This window comes from Dermacentor silvarum, chromosome 2 (assembly GCF_013339745.2).
Source record: "Dermacentor silvarum isolate Dsil-2018 chromosome 2, BIME_Dsil_1.4, whole genome shotgun sequence".
NCBI classification, from domain to species: domain Eukaryota; kingdom Metazoa; phylum Arthropoda; class Arachnida; order Ixodida; family Ixodidae; genus Dermacentor; species Dermacentor silvarum.
In genome coordinates, this window is record NC_051155.1 from 119898704 (window position 1) to 119915263 (window position 16560).

At 51.2% G+C, this 16560-nt stretch overlaps 1 protein-coding gene across 2 annotated transcripts; it reads right to left on the minus strand.

Annotated features, from left to right (window-relative positions):
- Nucleotides 1-1433: 1433 nt before the first annotated feature.
- Nucleotides 1434-15412, minus strand: LOC119441708 (putative uncharacterized protein DDB_G0271606). 2 transcript variants are annotated; one of them, XM_049661543.1, is made up of 5 exons: nt 15316-15412; nt 14165-14652; nt 13243-14068; nt 12288-12398; nt 1434-1702 (listed from the first exon to the last, which is right to left on the minus strand). In XM_049661543.1, the coding sequence occupies exons 2-5, from the start codon at nt 14639-14641 to the stop codon at nt 1551-1553; spliced, it is 1566 nt and encodes a 521-aa protein (XP_049517500.1). In that variant the 5' UTR covers nt 14642-14652; nt 15316-15412; the 3' UTR covers nt 1434-1550. The 2 variants fall into 2 exon arrangements, with proteins under 2 accessions (XP_049517500.1, XP_049517499.1); XM_049661542.1 differs by having other exon boundaries at nt 13243-14652.
- Between the last annotated feature and the right edge of the window lie 1148 nt (nt 15413-16560).

A 16560-nucleotide genomic window follows, 5' to 3' on the forward strand; every position in this document is an offset into this window, starting at 1 on the left:
GAACGCAAGCCCGCGCAAACACCAGCGGGCAAAGAGAGATTCAAACACGCCTACGCACGCGCGCACGCACGCACGCACGCACGCACACTGACGCATGTACACAGCACAAACACACGCGGCGGGGGACGCATGTATGTACGCGCGCGACTTCTTGCGCCAAGGAATCGCGTGGGACGACGAGGATCACCCGCCGCCGCCGGCTGTATAAGCGACGACGCGTGGGCGCACCGTCGAACGTACAAATCCGCGAGTTGTATAGTGCAGGGATCGGCGTGGCCGCCGGCAACGCAGGTTATCCGACGTAAATGTTTATTGCATCGCGAGCCGAGAAGTGAGCAAAAATAAATATAGCAGGAACCTTTCGGCATGCACACCAGGGCCCATATTTACAAAGAATTCCTACGCTAGAATAGTTCGTAAGAGCAAATTCCGCCCAATCGTGATGGTAAACATGTTAGCCAAGGCGGCCGTCCAATGGCAAACGGCACTTACGTACGAAAACCTTCGTGAATTCGGCCACATGTGTTTTAAAGGGGCACTACGGAAAAAAATAAGTTCAGTCGCGGGACGATCCAAATTATTTGGGCACCCGCGCACTCCTCTCTCCCCGGCAACGAGGCGGCTCACAACGTAGCTCGAGGACTTACTCGCCGAGCAAGTGAGCCCGCCCAGCCGGGAACGAGAGGAGAGCGCATGGTCAGCTACAAAGAAATAACCGATTACTATCGGCTGGGAAGGGCCCGGTACCCACCAGCTCATCCCGCGCTAACCAGGAAACAGGCGGTGGCCTGGCGCCTCCTGCAAACAAACTTGTACCCAAACCCGGTGGCCTGCAGCAGATTCTATCCAGGGCAATTCAACGATCAATGCAAATTATGTAAATGTAGGGCGGATCTGCCACATATTCTATGGGCATGCTCGAAGGCGGCTCCTTTCGAGGGCCGCAAAATTCAAAACCGGCAGCAGTAGCTGCTCAGCTCAGGGACCACAGTTAGCCGAGGCAGCCGCTGAGACCCAGGGGAAAGAAGGCTGCGTCCGCCCTCCTGGCACCATTAAAGTATCTCTCTCTCTCTCTCTCAGTCGTGTTAGTATGTTACGTTTCTACAATAACGAAACAGTAACTGTTGCCGTCACAGAGGCTTGATAAGTCAGTAAAGACGCAAAAACGAAAGTCGGGGAGCTCCAGCCCGCCGTGACGTCATGGATCTTGACGGCGTCTTCTTGCGCTTAGAAGTTTCTAACGGTAAAGATGGACTCTGTGGTATTCTAAAGGAGCAATAGAGCGAACACAGGCAGTTAAAAAAATTATATTTACTACTCCAGTGGACAACGACCCGAATGCAAACTACACTAAAATCGATGACGCCACACGTGCCTGTTGTGAGGCATCTAGAGCTCTCCCCCGAAAAACATGCGCCCCTCTGCGCCTCGGAAATACTACTTTATTAATTTAGCTTGGTGTCCCTTCAAGCTCGGGTCATCATTCCGTTGGTCCACGTCTCTGCAGCTGCAGCGGTGGTTGGTGACCGTGCGGCGGGTGGCTCCGGCGGCTAGCGACCTTGGGGATAACGGGACTGCGCTTGGCAGACACCTGGTTGTCCGTATCCCTGTCCCAAGCTCTGCCTACGGTAGCCGGCCGGAGTGGAGACGCTGTAAATCCCGTAGCCTGAAGGGTATCCGCTTGCGCTTGAGTAGATGTTACCTGCAAGACCCGTCAAATGCCTCGTTCAAAGATGAGCTTACGCGTGCTCTCGGGCACGGTCACTGTACGCTACCAGTCAAGGTAAATGATCCACCAGAGAATTATACTCTGACTAACGCCCATATACTGCAGCTGCAAGTAGGCGATGTATACGTGGATGCTAAACAGATTGGCGTCGCGAGCGATATTAGAGCGAATGTGTGTCACAAAAGCTTATCCACTTATGCTTTAATAATGAAAGGCCCAACGGTTTTTCAAAAGCATCTTCTCAGCTCTCGTAGAGACGAGCTGTTGCTTACTGATGCTGCAGCGTCCAGTCGGCGTCAAACTTTTACGGACCGCCGGATTAAAGAGAATAATGTTATGAGCAGTTTGACCAAAGCCAGTAAAACTGTACACAACGCTATCTTGTTCGCATATACAATTAGAGGCATAAAATCTGAATACCAAAGCTGCGTGTCAGAACTACTGAGATGTTTAACTTCGCCAAGATCATGCAGTCCGTAAACTTTAAACTCCGATTGAACATGATGATGATGATGATGATGACGATTTATTGGCACCCCCTTTGCAACGGGGCGGTGACAGTCACCTAGTCTGCTTAATTTAATCAGGCATTCTATACATGTACTTCTACAGCGAAGCTGTATGTGGTTAGCCGATTCGTCCGTCTGTCGCCTGTATGCCCAAAACTATCATCATCAGCAAGGGCTCGAGTGTCGTCATCATCTTCCACAGCTGGCTCGTTGCTCGCACCACTGCTCTCGTGTTCGTCGTCGCCGTCTTCTGTCACAGCTGGCTGCGTTGCCGCTCATCATTCCAGCGTAGAAGTTCACTTCTGTCGTCTTAATGGCGAGGCCGCGATTTCGATGGTATGAGCGATTGCTTAAGGGGGTATGAGCTTTTCATTGTCTTACGTGACGGACAGGTGTAATTTTGAAGCAATTAATTTTAATTTTGAAGAATCGCAATCGGCACTGCGACAACGGCGGACTGCGGCATATACAGTCAGTGACGTCGTTCTCTCCGTCGCAGCTGAACGTGTTTGTAACCTCATTAAGAAACACAAAGACGTAACCAATAATTGAGAAAGACTTTAATGAACCGGGGGGATTAGCCCAGTGATAAACACCGGGGCCACATGTTTCAGCTTCGCTGAAGGAAACCGGGTGGGCGAGGGGGCCGGCCCACTTCTTCATTCTTCAAGGAACGGCAACACTGCGTGCGTTTATTCGGTGACAGCTCTTTTTAAAGACGCTATCCCGCAGCTATGGCACGTGTGATGACGTCATGGCCGTGCGCGGTTTTCTGTCCTCGTTAACACTTTCACTTTGCAGCACTCTTCCCTCCTTAAGGTTAGTACCGCTGTGCAGGTTTCCTTATACGGGTCGATCGACGAAGCACAGCTGGTTCAGCCTCTTTTGGTAGCGTCGGCACACCCGCTGGTTGATCTTGCGAAGGTTGTGCCGGCACGGGATTGTATCGAGGACGGACTTGATCCATGTGACGCTGAAGCTCACCTTCTGCCGTTTCAACGGTGATCATGCGGGATCCTCTTGTTTCTTTCACTGTGGCTGGCAGCCACCTTTCTCCCTCTCCCAAGTTGGGAGCCCAAACAGCAGTGCCCGGGTTCAGCTTGCTTTCTTGATCTGCCTGTGGACAGATAGGAAAGGTTACGGGCGGTGGAAGGCACATGTCTAACCGAGAACGGATCTGATATCTCAAAAGGCGTTGAGACGGTGATCGTCCATCATCCAGGGGTGTTCTACGGTAGCTAAAGAGCAGTTTAGCCAATCGCTCAGACAAGTCACCTGACCGAACCTTCTTGAGGCCATCTTTCAGTGTCCGCACGGCGCGTTCAGCAAGCCCGTTCGATTGGGGGTGATGTGGGGCCGTACAAAAATGCTCGATGTTATTTTCTGTCAGAAACTTCGTGAAAGTCTCTGAAGTAAACTGGGTTCCGTTGTCCGTCACAATGGTTCTTGGTATGCCCAGCCTGCAGAAGATTTCAAGCAAGGATGTAACTGTCGATTGCCCTGTGGCATGACGCACTGGAATTGCTTCGATCCACTTCGAATGTGATTCTATGGCCACTAGGATCATGGTGTTATTCAATAGACCAGCATAATCCAAATGTACACGTGACCAATTCTCGTGCGTTAGTGGCCAGCTTACCGGTATTTTCACCGGTGGCATTGTGATGGCTTGTATGCAGGTAGTACAATTCCTACTGATTTGTTCGATAGCTCCGTCGATGCCGGGCCACCAGACGACCATACGGGTCAATGCCTTCATTGCAGACATTTCCTGGTGCGTCTCGTGCAGGAGTTTCAGCAAGTCACCACGAGAAGCCTCGGGAATCACGACTCTGTGACCCCAGTAAATGAGACCTTCGTAGACGATTAGCTCAGTCTTTCGTGCAAAGTATGGTTCCAACCGCGGATCGAGTGCTTTGCGCTCCTTTGGCCAACCATAAACACGTAGGACTTGACATTTCCAAGCACTCGATCTTTCTCGGTCAACTGTCTCATTGTTTGCGAAGAAAGGGGTGTGTCATCCAGCTGGTGCTGCGAGTGCACGTACTCGTGTAGCTCCTCTGATGTGTCCTCGGTGATTTCTAGAGGAAACCGACTGAGTGCGTCTGCATTCAGGTTGTCCGAGCCAGGTTTGTACTCTATCTTGTACTGGTATGCTCCCAGCAGCAAGGACCAACGCTGAATTCTTGCGGCAGCCATGATGGGCGTGGGACGATCTTCGCGAAATAGACCCACCAGTGGCTTGTGATCTGTGATCAAGGTGAAGGTTCTTCTCAGTAGGTAGTCCCGAAACTGACACCCCGAACACTAGGGCCAACGCTTCACGTTCAAGTTGTGAATAATTCCTTTCGGCTTTGGCAAGTCTTCGAGAACGAAAACCTTTAGGCTTGTCAACATTGCCAATGCGATGAGACAGTACCGCTCCGATTACGTTCGGTGACGCATCGCACACCAAGCGCAGCCGCAGTGAGGGATAAAAGTGAGTAAGCATTTTGGCATTAAATAAAGCGTTTTTTGACTTCTGAAATGCTTCCCGTTGTTGAGAGCCCCAATTCCAGCGGCGTTCTTTCGTTAGCAAATCGTAGAGCGGGGATAGCAGACTGGCCATATTGGGAAGGAACTTGCTGTAATACGTGAGAAGACCCAAGTAGGAACGCAGTTCACTCACGTTCTTGGGAGTTGTCGCCTGCATGATAGCATCCATGTTCTTCTTCAGAGGGTGCAGACCTCCCGTACTGATCTTGTGGCCAAGGTACGAAACCTCAGGCATCCTGAAGGTGCACTTGTCCTTCCTTAGCTTGACGCCATACTCTTGGAAACGCTCGAGAACTGCCTTCAGGTTCTTTCCGCCGTCATTCCCCTTCTCGGCAACCAGAACGTCGTCCAAGTACGCCTGGACTCGGCGTTGCCCACTCCGAGTGAGCCACCGGAGGCAGTACTCCGGATTTAACAAGCCTGTCCAGACCGTTAGAAAACTTTTCTCGCTTTGTATATGGAAGTGGCCTGGCCTTGCAAAACTTTGGAACCGCATCCTCCTCCATGTATAGATGAGCGGGCGGAACCTTGAACAGACCCAGTTCAGGTCGAAACACGTCCTCGTACTTGCACAGGATCGCTTGCAAGTTTTGCCCTTGCTCCTTAATGCTGGACACGCTCAAAACCGCAGCCCCTTCGTTGTTCAGTGCCTGGATGAGATCATGGCCGCACAGGCTCGGTCCGGAGACGCGAACAACGGTCAGGGACGCCGTAACAGTCGCGCCGCAGTACGAAACTGGGAGCGTTAGCTTCCCAGCTATAGGCAACGGACCAAAGTAGCATGACAACTTCAAGCTAGATTTTTCAAGGCAGGGCTAGCTTGTGCGATCTTGGCAGTAGACGTCCCAGGACACCACGCACACGGGTGATCGGGTGTCAATTTTCATCAGAATGTCGGCTCCGCCCCAGCAAAAAGTGCGTCGTACCGGGATGACGATTGCGTTGTCCGCGGTTGGTTCCGGCTTTAGTGTATACAACTGTGCGGAGAGCTCGGCATCAGCATTTTCCACTGAGCCGCTGCTCAACGCCAAGCTCTGCTGCGGTCGCTTTCCTTTAGATCGACACACGGTAGCTAGGTGCACCTTTTTCCTACACTTGAAACATTTGGCGTGTTCAAAGGCACAAGTCGCCTCCCCGTGCTCGCGGTTTCCACACCGGTGACAGCCTTTAGACAATCCACTCGCCTGACTGCAGGTTTTTCCTGCCTGTCGCTGGCGTCTATCACCCGCTAGTCTGTGAAGCTCGGGCTCTTCCTTCGGTTCCGTCTGTTTCATAAGCTGAACACCCTGTCCTGCAGCCTCTGCTGCAAGCACGGCGTTTTCTGCCTCCTGCAAGGTCAGTTTCGGGTGACAAAACAGTGCCTTCTGCACGTCACTGCTGCGAATTCCGCACACTGTCTTGTCTCGCAGCAGGCGGTTAAACATGGTCCCGAAGTTGCATTTATCAGCCAGGCGTCGGAGCTCCACGATAAACTGCTGAGCCGATTCCTCTTCCCTTTGAATTTGGGTAAAGCACGTGAAGCTTGCGGATATCTCATTTGGCGTGGGTGCGTAATTCTTCGAGAATGGTAACCACTTCCACGTAGTTTAACTCGCTCACCTTCCGCGGGGCACAACACCCTCTCAGTACGTCGATAGACTTCGAACCCAATGCCGAGACTAGAAGCGCTCTCTTTTTAGCGTCGTCGACGATGTCGTTTGCTTTGAAATACGACTCGGCTCTGATGTATTACGACGACCACTTGTCCTTGGCGTCATCGAACTGTGCAACTTGGTACGCCATGGTAAGAGTGTTCGCCGTCATCAAGGTGCTGGTTCATTGCTCGCTGCCACTGTTATAACTTGCTACCGGGCCGGTACGGCGTTCGGCCAGACGGCCAGGAGCACGAAGAACGCTCACACAAAAAAAATGTCACAGTTTCGCCCTAAGGGCGAAGCAATGAATGCGATAGCAACACAGCAATGTCATACGAAGTAAGGTGAGCGGCTTTGGTAGCAACAACACGCAGAACTGTTGTCGACGCCATCGGCGTTTTGCCCGCGTTAGCTCAAAATGCGTGCGGCGTTGGTGACTGTTGCTGGAGCCTCTGATATAAATAGGCACTTGGTGCCGCAGCTAAACGTCGCCTCCCTTCCCTCCCCCTCCCCCACGGCCTCTCGCGCGTCCGAAGAAGGCGCGTTTGCTCTACATATATGGTGATTGTAAAGGAGAAAAGAGACGCCTACTTCTGCAGCCCTTAAGCGAGCACGGCGCAGAACGCGCGTTTGTTCTCCGCCGTGCGTTCACTCCCCGTGAAAGACGCGCCCCTCGCGCCCTTTCACTCGCACCTACAGCGTTCGGCGCGCGGCGACGATTTCATCTCCAAATGACGTCATACGGAACCTCACGGCGACGGCGACGGCGACGGCGACGCCGACGGCGACGGCGACGCCGACGGCAGAAATCTGCTTTTGAGTGTCCATATAATTGCTATCGCAATAATACTAGCAGTGCGTACACGTGGGGCTACCCATCACATCTACACATTCAGTCAGCGAGGCCAGTCGATTTCGGAAATTTTGGGAATGTCCGCGCACGCTTTGTGAGCCTGCGACGCATGAGGACATAATCCACGAATCGTAGAGCCCAGGAAAGTTCTCTAGAGTCTAACCGGCTTAGTAGCCTGAAGATTGTCGCAGTCAATGTCAAACTATAACAATAAAACACGCGTTCAAGTGTTTCTTCACAGCTGCATGAGTCGCACATGGCCGTGTCGATCTGCCATTCAAGTGACTAAAAATGGTATTTCGTAAATACAACTCTTAGCCAGACGCGGTCCAACAAAGTTTGTGTGACGGAAAGGTGTGACAGTCCTTGTAGTTGTGCCTATGACCTACCGCAATGCGCTCAGCTGCGGTTAGACGCAAATGTTAATACGACCTGCTTTTGCTGAGGTGAGGAGCAACGCACAAGTATATGCTATCTCATTTTTCTTGCCTGCTCTAAACTCTGACGACGTTCTAGCGAGGACCTGTGCAGCGGTAACATTCTCAACAACCTGGTGAAAGCAGCCTAAAAAAGTTGTCGCAGTTTCACCTGAAAGGTGAAGCATCAATTGCGATAGCAAATTTGTAGAGAGATATACGGAGTAATGATATTAGCTTTATCAGCTGTATAAACTTGGACATGCAGCAGCACCGGCAACGCGCCGAACTGTTGTCGACGCCGTCGGCATTTTGCCCGCGTTCGCTCAAAATGCGTGCGGCGTTGGTGACTGTTGCCGGAGCCTCTGATATAAATAGGCACTTGGTGCCGCAGCTAAACGTCGCCTCCCTTCCCTCCCCCTTCCCCCCCTCCCCCACGGCCTCTCGCGCATCGGAAGAAGGCGCGTTTGCTCTACATATATGGTGATTGTAAAGGAGGAAAGAGACGCCTACTTCTGCAGCCCTTAAGGAAGCACGGCGCCGAACGCGCGTTTGTTCTCCGCCGTGCGTTCACTCCCCGTGAAAGAGCGCGTCCCTCGCGCCCTTTCACTCGCACATACAGCGTTCGGCGGCGCGCGGCCACGATTTCATCTCCATTGACGTCATACGGAACCTCACGGCGACGGCGACGGCGACGCCGACGGCGACGGCGACGCCGACGGCAGAAATCTGCTTTTGAGTGTCCATATAATTGCTATCGCAATAAAACGGGAACACTGCGTGCGTTTATTCGGTGACAGCCCTTTTTTAAAGACGCTATCCCGCAGCTATGGCACGTGTGATGACGACATGGCGAACGCGGTTTTCTGTCCTCGTTAACACTTTCACTTTGCAGCAGCAGGTATTGTCGTACTGTTGCACGTATTTTCCCGAGGCACTGCACATGACCGTCACCACCCTTGTTCAAACCAGATCTATAGCATACTATTTCATTAGCCACCTAAGCATGAAGCTACCTGCTCGCAAATTAGTGAAGGTTCACCTTGTTTTTTTTTTCAGGTGACCAGTTATTTTTCGTTCGTTTAGTTACGTACTTGAGTGCTTTGTTACACCAAAGGCGCATGCATTTTGTACACTTTTGTAGGCAAATAGGTGTGAAAACATAAAATATATTGTTGTAGTGCCCGAGATTGTCAATGAAGCAAGGCAACTACTGTTCTGTGTTGCAGCTAAACTTGTTTGCTTTGAGGTCACATATCTTAAACCCTTTGCCAACAGAGTTTTAATACAGGAGCTGTTTAAACCGGAGGTTGGCCCGTATAGCTTATATAAGAAATTTCGCCTGGCGATGACGTCACTGCGCGTTGTCTAGCAACCACTTGGCACAGCTGCACCACCGCTCCGCACCGCCGCGCCAATCTGCTGCGACTTCTAGGGAGCCTACATGCAACGCCGTTAAAACGGCGTTGCATGTAGGCTCCCTACTACGACTGTTCACCTGCTCCGTCTAGCCATGACGTCACTTCGCGTCGCCTAGCAACCACATGTGCCTCGATTCACCAAGACATGTCAACGCTTCGCCGGGCTGTGTCTTGAAGCGCGTCGGGCAGCCAAGAGAGAATCTGCGCGTCGGCGCGAGCCGATCCGGAATACCGTACCAAAGCTGCAGCCGAGAAGAGGCGTCGTCGAGTCGAAGATCCCGAGTTTCGAGAACGAGAACGTGAGAGTCAGCGTTTGAGTATCCAGCGTCGTCGGGATAGCGACCCTGGCTGTAGCTTGGTCGATCACAAGCTCCGCTGTTTGCTCCAGCCGTGCACCACTAGTGCAAGCTGCTCTCATTTTTTAAAATAATGTTTGCAAAATGGCAAATTTTTAGTGCTTGATTGAATTGGCGCATTAAATAGGTGGCCTAAATACACTAAGAATAATATCTTTATTAGACGAACACCCATAACAATTTGTTTACTTCTAGAGAAAGTTGCCTTCACTATACTGCAAGAAACAGTACGCACCTAGATTTTCTTCCGTTCAGAGCACAGCTTGGTAGTTTCTGAATATTTTGGAGCTTATAGAGCCGGTGTTTTATAGAGGGTGGTGGAGGAGTGCGAGCTTGCTAGGCAGTAAAAAATGACGGGTCTAACTCTGACAGGTGGAAGCTGGCTGCAGATATGGCCGTGCACTGATTGGCCGTAGGGTTGGTGACATCACGAGAGCAAATGACCTGTCCATATTGGGAGGAGCTGCTGCCTTGATTTGTTCAGTGAATGCTTCAAACAGCATCTAAGCTTTGGAAATACACATTATTAGCCCGGTTGCATTCTTAGTACATGAATCCTGCCTCTTATTTTGTTTATTTTAGGGCAATCGCGGGCATCAACCCGGAAAGAAGCACAAAGGCACGACGAACGTCGAAGAAGCAGTATTGTTTGTCGCCAAAAGTCGCTGCCTTGGCAAATGCCCTGGATCAATACAAGTTGGAAGCTTGAGTTTGACCTCTAAATAAAGAGTAAAATTTGGAAGTTCAAACTGTTGCCTGCAACTCTGTTAGTGAATATAACACTCTGGTTATAGTGCTAGCACTTTGCATGGGAAATTGGGGCTGCACGCTGCTGCTTTTGCAGATAATGGCACATACACAGCACAAGTATCCAAGTGTAAGTCAAGATATCTACTGAGTTTAGGAAAGAACAGAACCCATTTTTCTTAAATCTGCAAAATAACTTGTTTAACACCAGCTCTCTCTCTCTCTCTGTCTCTCTCTCTCTCTCTATATATATATATATATATATATATATATATATAAGCAAGGAAGAGAAAATTTGTGTAGAATTACAGAAAAGGCATTAACGGAAGCATTGTGTAGAATTACAGAAAAAGCATTAACGAAAGAATTAAGAATTGTGTAGAATTACAGAAAAAAGCATTAACACAAAAATTGTGTGCAAATACAAAAAGCCTGTTTTTTACGAAGATATCAGCAACAGAAAATCTCTGTAGAAGTACAGAAAAGCAATAACAGACAATATATGCAAAATTACTGCTAAATGGAAAACGGAAAACAGACAAGAACAGAACTGTTATGTCACTAAATTTGCCATGCATTTTCTGTTTTTTTCACAATTTTTTTTTTTTACAGTGCGCTTGAAGTTTGCTCTCTCCAGCGCCAATAAATGAAGAAATAGTGAACATCAGTTTTATATATATATATATATATATATATATATATATATATATATATATAAATTGTGTGTGTGTGTGCGTGTGCGTGTGCGTGTGCGTGTGCGTGTGTGTGTGTGTGTGTGTGTGTGTGTGTGTGTGTGTGCGCGCGCTATACTGAAGGGAGACCTAAGCCCTGTGCTTAATAATACCCATAACAATTCCCTGTCTACGTTGTCATAGGCTTCTTTAATATAAACAAATGCTATCGATAAAGGTCTATTCTCAGTTTCTCAAATCTCTAGGCACGGAGTTAGCACAAACATATTAACCTCTATAAGCGTCTGCCTGGCCTGAACGCGTTCTGTAGTTCTCCCAGTACATCACTTTTCTCCACCCACTTCGACAGTTCTAATTCCATGGCTTGCATTACCATTCTATATACCACCGACGTTACTGTAACTTGCCTGTACGAGCTCGTCTTACCCTTATCACCTTTGCCTTTGTAGGTGAGGTTTATCAAGCTTTCACGCATCCAACCGGAATTTTCTTCGTTCTAATCACTTGGTCTATGACATGAGTCAGCAGTGCCTTGCTCTTTGGACCGAGGTTCTTGATTAACTGGACTGGGATTTCATCGGATCCTGCTGCCGTGCTATTAGCAACATTTTCTTCAGCTTTTGTCCAATAAAATCTTTCTATGCTAAATTTTGATCTCGCATGCTACTCTGTTGTTGCTGGACCTGTCTGAGCCTCAACTACGCTTTCTTTGAACTGCTATGAACTGCGTACATCACAGTTACGACAGTGCCACCGGTGATCTGACGCAAACTTACCACGCCCGAAATACCTGGGCAACACCATAACACCGTCACTCAAAAGCAGCGCAAACCACAAAAGTGCAACAAAGCATCGAAAAAACATAAATAAATGATGTGCGCTTAAATGCGTTTGTGTTTGCATATATTCCATTTAGCATCCACCAACTTGCCAAAGTGCTATCCTGATAGAACATAGCATCGGCATGGCAGCAAGCGGGGCAGACTGCGCAGCTAGTGCAGATGTGGGCTGCAGGGATTGCACACAAGTGCACACAGGAATGTTAAAATCTTGCACGAAAGAGACACTCCCGTAAAAATAGGCACCACCACATAAGAGATTGTGCTTAGGCAAGAAGGAGGGCGGCAATTTCGTAGCGTCTGCAGCTGGTTCATTAGCTATAACTGTAAAACTTCACGAAAATGTTTTATACAGATCATGCCGTAAGGGTGCACGTTTTGCACGGGCTATTACGTACATAGAAACTGGCCATATCTACAGCCATATTTGAAACATGGCACAAACTTATCTCTGGGAAAGTTGGCGCAACGTTCTCGAAGTTATTATCCGTATATGTGCCCGCTGTCTTCGGCTTTCGCTCTGTCTAGCACTGAGAAGGAGCCCCGCGGCACTTACCGTAGTAGTAATTTTGGCGACCGGCGTCGGCGTTCTGCGGAGAGGGACACCGAGAAGGCCGCGCCCCCGTCGCCTGCTGGTAAGCGGCCCACGGACTTTTTGACTGCTTCTCTGCACATAGAACATACCATCACGGCGTTGCACGTCAATCCTCCAAGGAAAGCGAAAGCGTCGGCGTGGCTATAGGTGACTTTGCATAACAAAATTATCACAGCGAGAGCGCAATGTAGACGCGTGGTCACCACTTCTGGTTGACGTTGGAAATCGACGCTATAGGGGACTAGAACAAGCGAAGAAAGCAACATGGACTGTCTCTCTCGCTCCTTTGAATAAATCCAGTTGCGAGTGACCTACTATAGAAAAAAAAAAAAAAACTCTATAGGAGGTTTCTCGCGTGCTGCGTTGCGCTGACATGTCGCCCCCTCGTATTGCTATGTATAGACAACCCATCCAGGAGCCCGAGCACGACGCTAAATTGTGCTAACGCAGTGTATATGCTTCGTCCTTCGAGCGAAATTGTTTATATTCTACCTATCTACAAACTAAACTGGTTTACTGTGGTTGAGAACTGCATTTGCCCACCGCGCTGCTGTGGTGTTGGGCTGCTAAGCAGGAGGTCGCGGGATCGAATCCCGGCCACGGCAGCCTCATTTCGATGGGGGCGAAATGCGAATACACCCGTGCACTTAGATTCAGGCGCACGTTAAACAACCCCAGGCGGTCCAAATTATTCCGGAGTCCCCCACTACGGCGTGCCTCAAAGAGATCGTGGTTTCGGCACGTAAAAGACACGTAAAACCCCATAATGTATTTTTTTATTACTGCATTTCGCTAAGAATGAAGAATGTCTAGCCTATTGCAGTCGAGTGACCACCACTAGCCGCTGTCAACATACAGTACCGCACGCTAGTGCTTCCCGTGGTCAGCCCCGGTGATATTGCTTTATGTAACAAACCAGCAGTAGCAGCTGCGCTGGGCCGGCCAGCCGAGTAGCTCGCCAATCCGTTCGGCGGGTACTCCGAAGCACCCATCTGTGCACCTGTGTAGCTTTTGGAACCCGGGTAGCCCGGCGACTGCTGGTACGCCGCCTGGCTGGTCTGCGGTACGGCGTAGGAATGCGCAGGGTAGTTCTGGTAGGCCTGGTCTTGGCGCGCATACTGCTGTTGCTGCAGTTGTTGCTGAAGCAGCTTCTGTTGTTGCTGGTGCTGTTTCTCCTGCTGCTGCTGTTTCTGCTGTTGCTGCTGTTGCTGCTGTTGCTGCTGCTGAAGTGCCGCAGCCGTCTGGCAGGCGGGAGCCGTTGCGTTCGGGTAGTAGCCCTGGTTTGTCATTGCGTACCGCGGTTGCTGTTGGAGAGCAGCGGCCTGCAGGGCATTCTGTGTGGACGCGTAGCCCTGCTGTGCTATCTGCCTCTGCGTGCCAGGTACTGGCTGCTGCTGTTGCTGTTGGATGGCAGCTGCCTGCGGGGCATTCTGCACGGCCGCGTAGCTCATCTGTGGTATCTGCCGCTGCGTGCCCGGTACTTGCTGCTGCTGTTGCTGTTGGATGGCCGCCGCCTGCGGGGTGTTCTGGATGGTCGCGTAGCTCAGCTGTGGTATCTGCCGCTGCGTGCCCGGTACTTGCTGCTGCTGTTGCTGTTGGATGGCCGCCGCCTGCGGGGTGTTCTGGATGGTCGCGTAGCTCATCTGTGGTACTTGCCGCTGCGTACCCGGTACTTGCTGTTGCTGTTGGATGGCAGCTGCCTGCGGGGCATTGTGCACGGCCGCGTAGCTGAGCTGTGGTATCTGCCGCTGCGTGTTTGGTACTTGCTGCTGCTGTTGCTGTTTGATGGCTGTCGCCTGCGGGGCATTCTGGACGGCCGCGTAGCTCAGCTGTGGTACCTGCCGCTGGGTGCCTGGTACTTGTTGTTGCTGTTTAATGGCAGCCGCCTGCGGGGCATTCTGAACGGCTGCATAGCCCTGCCATGGTATCTGCCGCTGCGTACCCGGTACTTGCTGCTGGTGTTGGATGACAGCTACCTGCGGGGCATTCTGCACGGCCGCGTAGCCCTGCTGTGGTATCTGCCGCTGTGAGCACGGTACTTGCTGCTGCTGCTGCTGTTGGATGGCAGCAGCCTGCGGGGAATTCTGGACGGCCGCGTAGCTCTGCTGTGGTACCTGTCGCTGCGTACCTGGTACTTGCTGCTGTTGCTGTTGGATGGCAGCATCCTGTGGGGCATTCTGGACGGTCGCGTAACCCTGCTGCGGTACATGCTGCTGTATTCCCGATACTTGGTAGCCCTGGTTGCGAAAAGGATAGCTTTGCCCTACGGCAGCGGTCTCGTACGCCTGATGGCCTGGGGCCGTCGGGTAAGTCATCCTCTTGCAGACTAAAACGCGCGAGAAAAATGGTATTTGGTAAAAAGCGAGCTGAAATTCGTTGTGTATTCACCATCATAGCGCTTGCCGGCTACCTCCAAGAAGTAAGACAAGAATTACTTTTCGGGCTCGTCATATTTTTGGACTCGAGAAGGCATTCACTTAAGTTACATTTAAGTAAGCGCTAAAGAACGAGATGCAAGCCGCGAAAGTTGTTCCGGAGCCCTCCACTGCAATGCATCAGCCCCGTGGTTGTTTTTGGAAGTGAGAACTCTAAATGAATTCATGACATTAGCGCCATTCAGTCGTTGCTCCACTCTAACGGGGTGAAGACAATGGCAAGACTGCTGCTCAAAGCAAACCTCATCACGTCAAAAAGAAAAGGAAAGCGAATCGACAGGTAAGTAAAGGATAAAAAGAAGAAAAAGAGAAGAATTGTTACAAAATAAGACCTGATTTTGCAGGGTGGAGCTGTGCACTTTGGCAAATAACCTAAGGGAAATAAAACGAAGCCGCCCGGAAGCGAAGCCACCGACGAGCTTCACACTTAGAGCTTCGAGCCACCAGGTAACGGCCAAGGTATTCTGAATAGCTGAGTAAGGCAGTTAGCATCACGTCTAGCGAACTAGCGTCCGTGCTTGTACGCGAGGACACGCAGGTTTCGGTATACTCACAGGGCTACCGTTGTCCTTCTGGCGTCCAGCTGATTCGAATTCACCGAGGCTACTGGCTCGCGAGGGTTGGCTGCACGCTCCGGTACCAGCGTTTGCTTCGCGCGGAATGATAATGACGATGATTATTTCCAGGTCGGGGCACATACCCACAACCCCTACAATAGGGGATTGGTCAAGAAGTGGGCGGTACATTTCAAATGAAGGCTGTGTTCTAACGTAGACGGCAAATGAGACGGCTGAGAGGACAGCAGCCATCTTAAGTATCGCTCCAGTTCTAACGAAGACATCAAAGAAGACGACTTCGCGAAGACAGTATCGAAGACAAAAACAATGCAGGCTATTTTGCTGACCGTACAAGATGGCGGCTGAGCAGGACGCTTGCAAACTAGATGGAAAGCATCCCGGCTCGATGCCTTCGTGTTTGTCCCAAGCCTTGGCGGCACCGCAAAATCGTTTTGCTGCAACCAGTCATCTGTTTTGTTCTGGCCAAGCATAACAATCCCTCAAGGCATTGATAGAGTGAACCCAAAGGATGGCGTTATCTTGAAAGCCGCGAAACGGCGGTATTTGTACGAAAGCCGGTTGCTGTAATTGCAGCGTCTCATCTCCACCAGGCTGCTTTTCCAGCTGCCCGAGGAACCAGGGCTGGTGTCCACGGAGAGTGCGATCGGTGTGGTAGTTGCGGCAGCCGGCTCTACCACCAAGGAAGCATCAACGGCATACCTTGGTGGCTGAGGAGTGGAAGTAGTTCCTAGGATGATATTCTCGCCAAGGGAAGCGTGTACTAGGGCACTGCACGGGCTCGGGCTTACCCGAAAGCCCGGGCCCGGCCCGGCCCACGGGCCGGGCCGGGCCGGGTAGAGGAGTTTTTTCACGGGCTCGGGCCGGGCTCGGGCACGGCGTGTGCTTTTTGACGCGGGCCCGGGCCGGGCTCGGGCTTTCTGCGAGTTATTTTCGGGCTTCTCAACTCTGAAAAACATGTATTTTTCGGTCTCGGGCCGGGTTCGGGCCGGTTTCGAGTCGGGCTCGGGCCGGGCTCGGGCTTAAGGTAAAGGGGTGGCGGGCCGGGCCGGGAGGGTAACGTAGATTATTTCCGGGCCCGGGCGGGCCCGGGTCTCGCCATAAAAGTTTTGATCGGGCTCGGCGGGCCGCCCAATGTGAAAACGGGCCCGGGCCGGGCCCGGGCCGCAAAAATCGGCCCGTGCAGTGCTCTAGCGTGTACGTCGTTCCCAGGCAGAACAGGTC

Excerpts from the sequence above, each read along its gene's own strand:
- LOC119441708 (XM_049661542.1), bottom strand. The coding sequence starts at position 14,641 with ATGACTTACCCGACGGCCCCAGGCCATCAGGCGTACGAGACCGCTGCC. Across the intron at positions 12,399-13,242 it reads CAGCGCAGCTGCTACTGCTG|AGAAGCAGTCAAAAAGTCCG; the intron begins GTTTGTTACATA and ends TTCTATGTGCAG. Across the intron at positions 1,703-12,287 it reads TCGCCAAAATTACTACTACG|GTAACATCTACTCAAGCGCA; the intron begins GTAAGTGCCGCG and ends CGGGTCTTGCAG.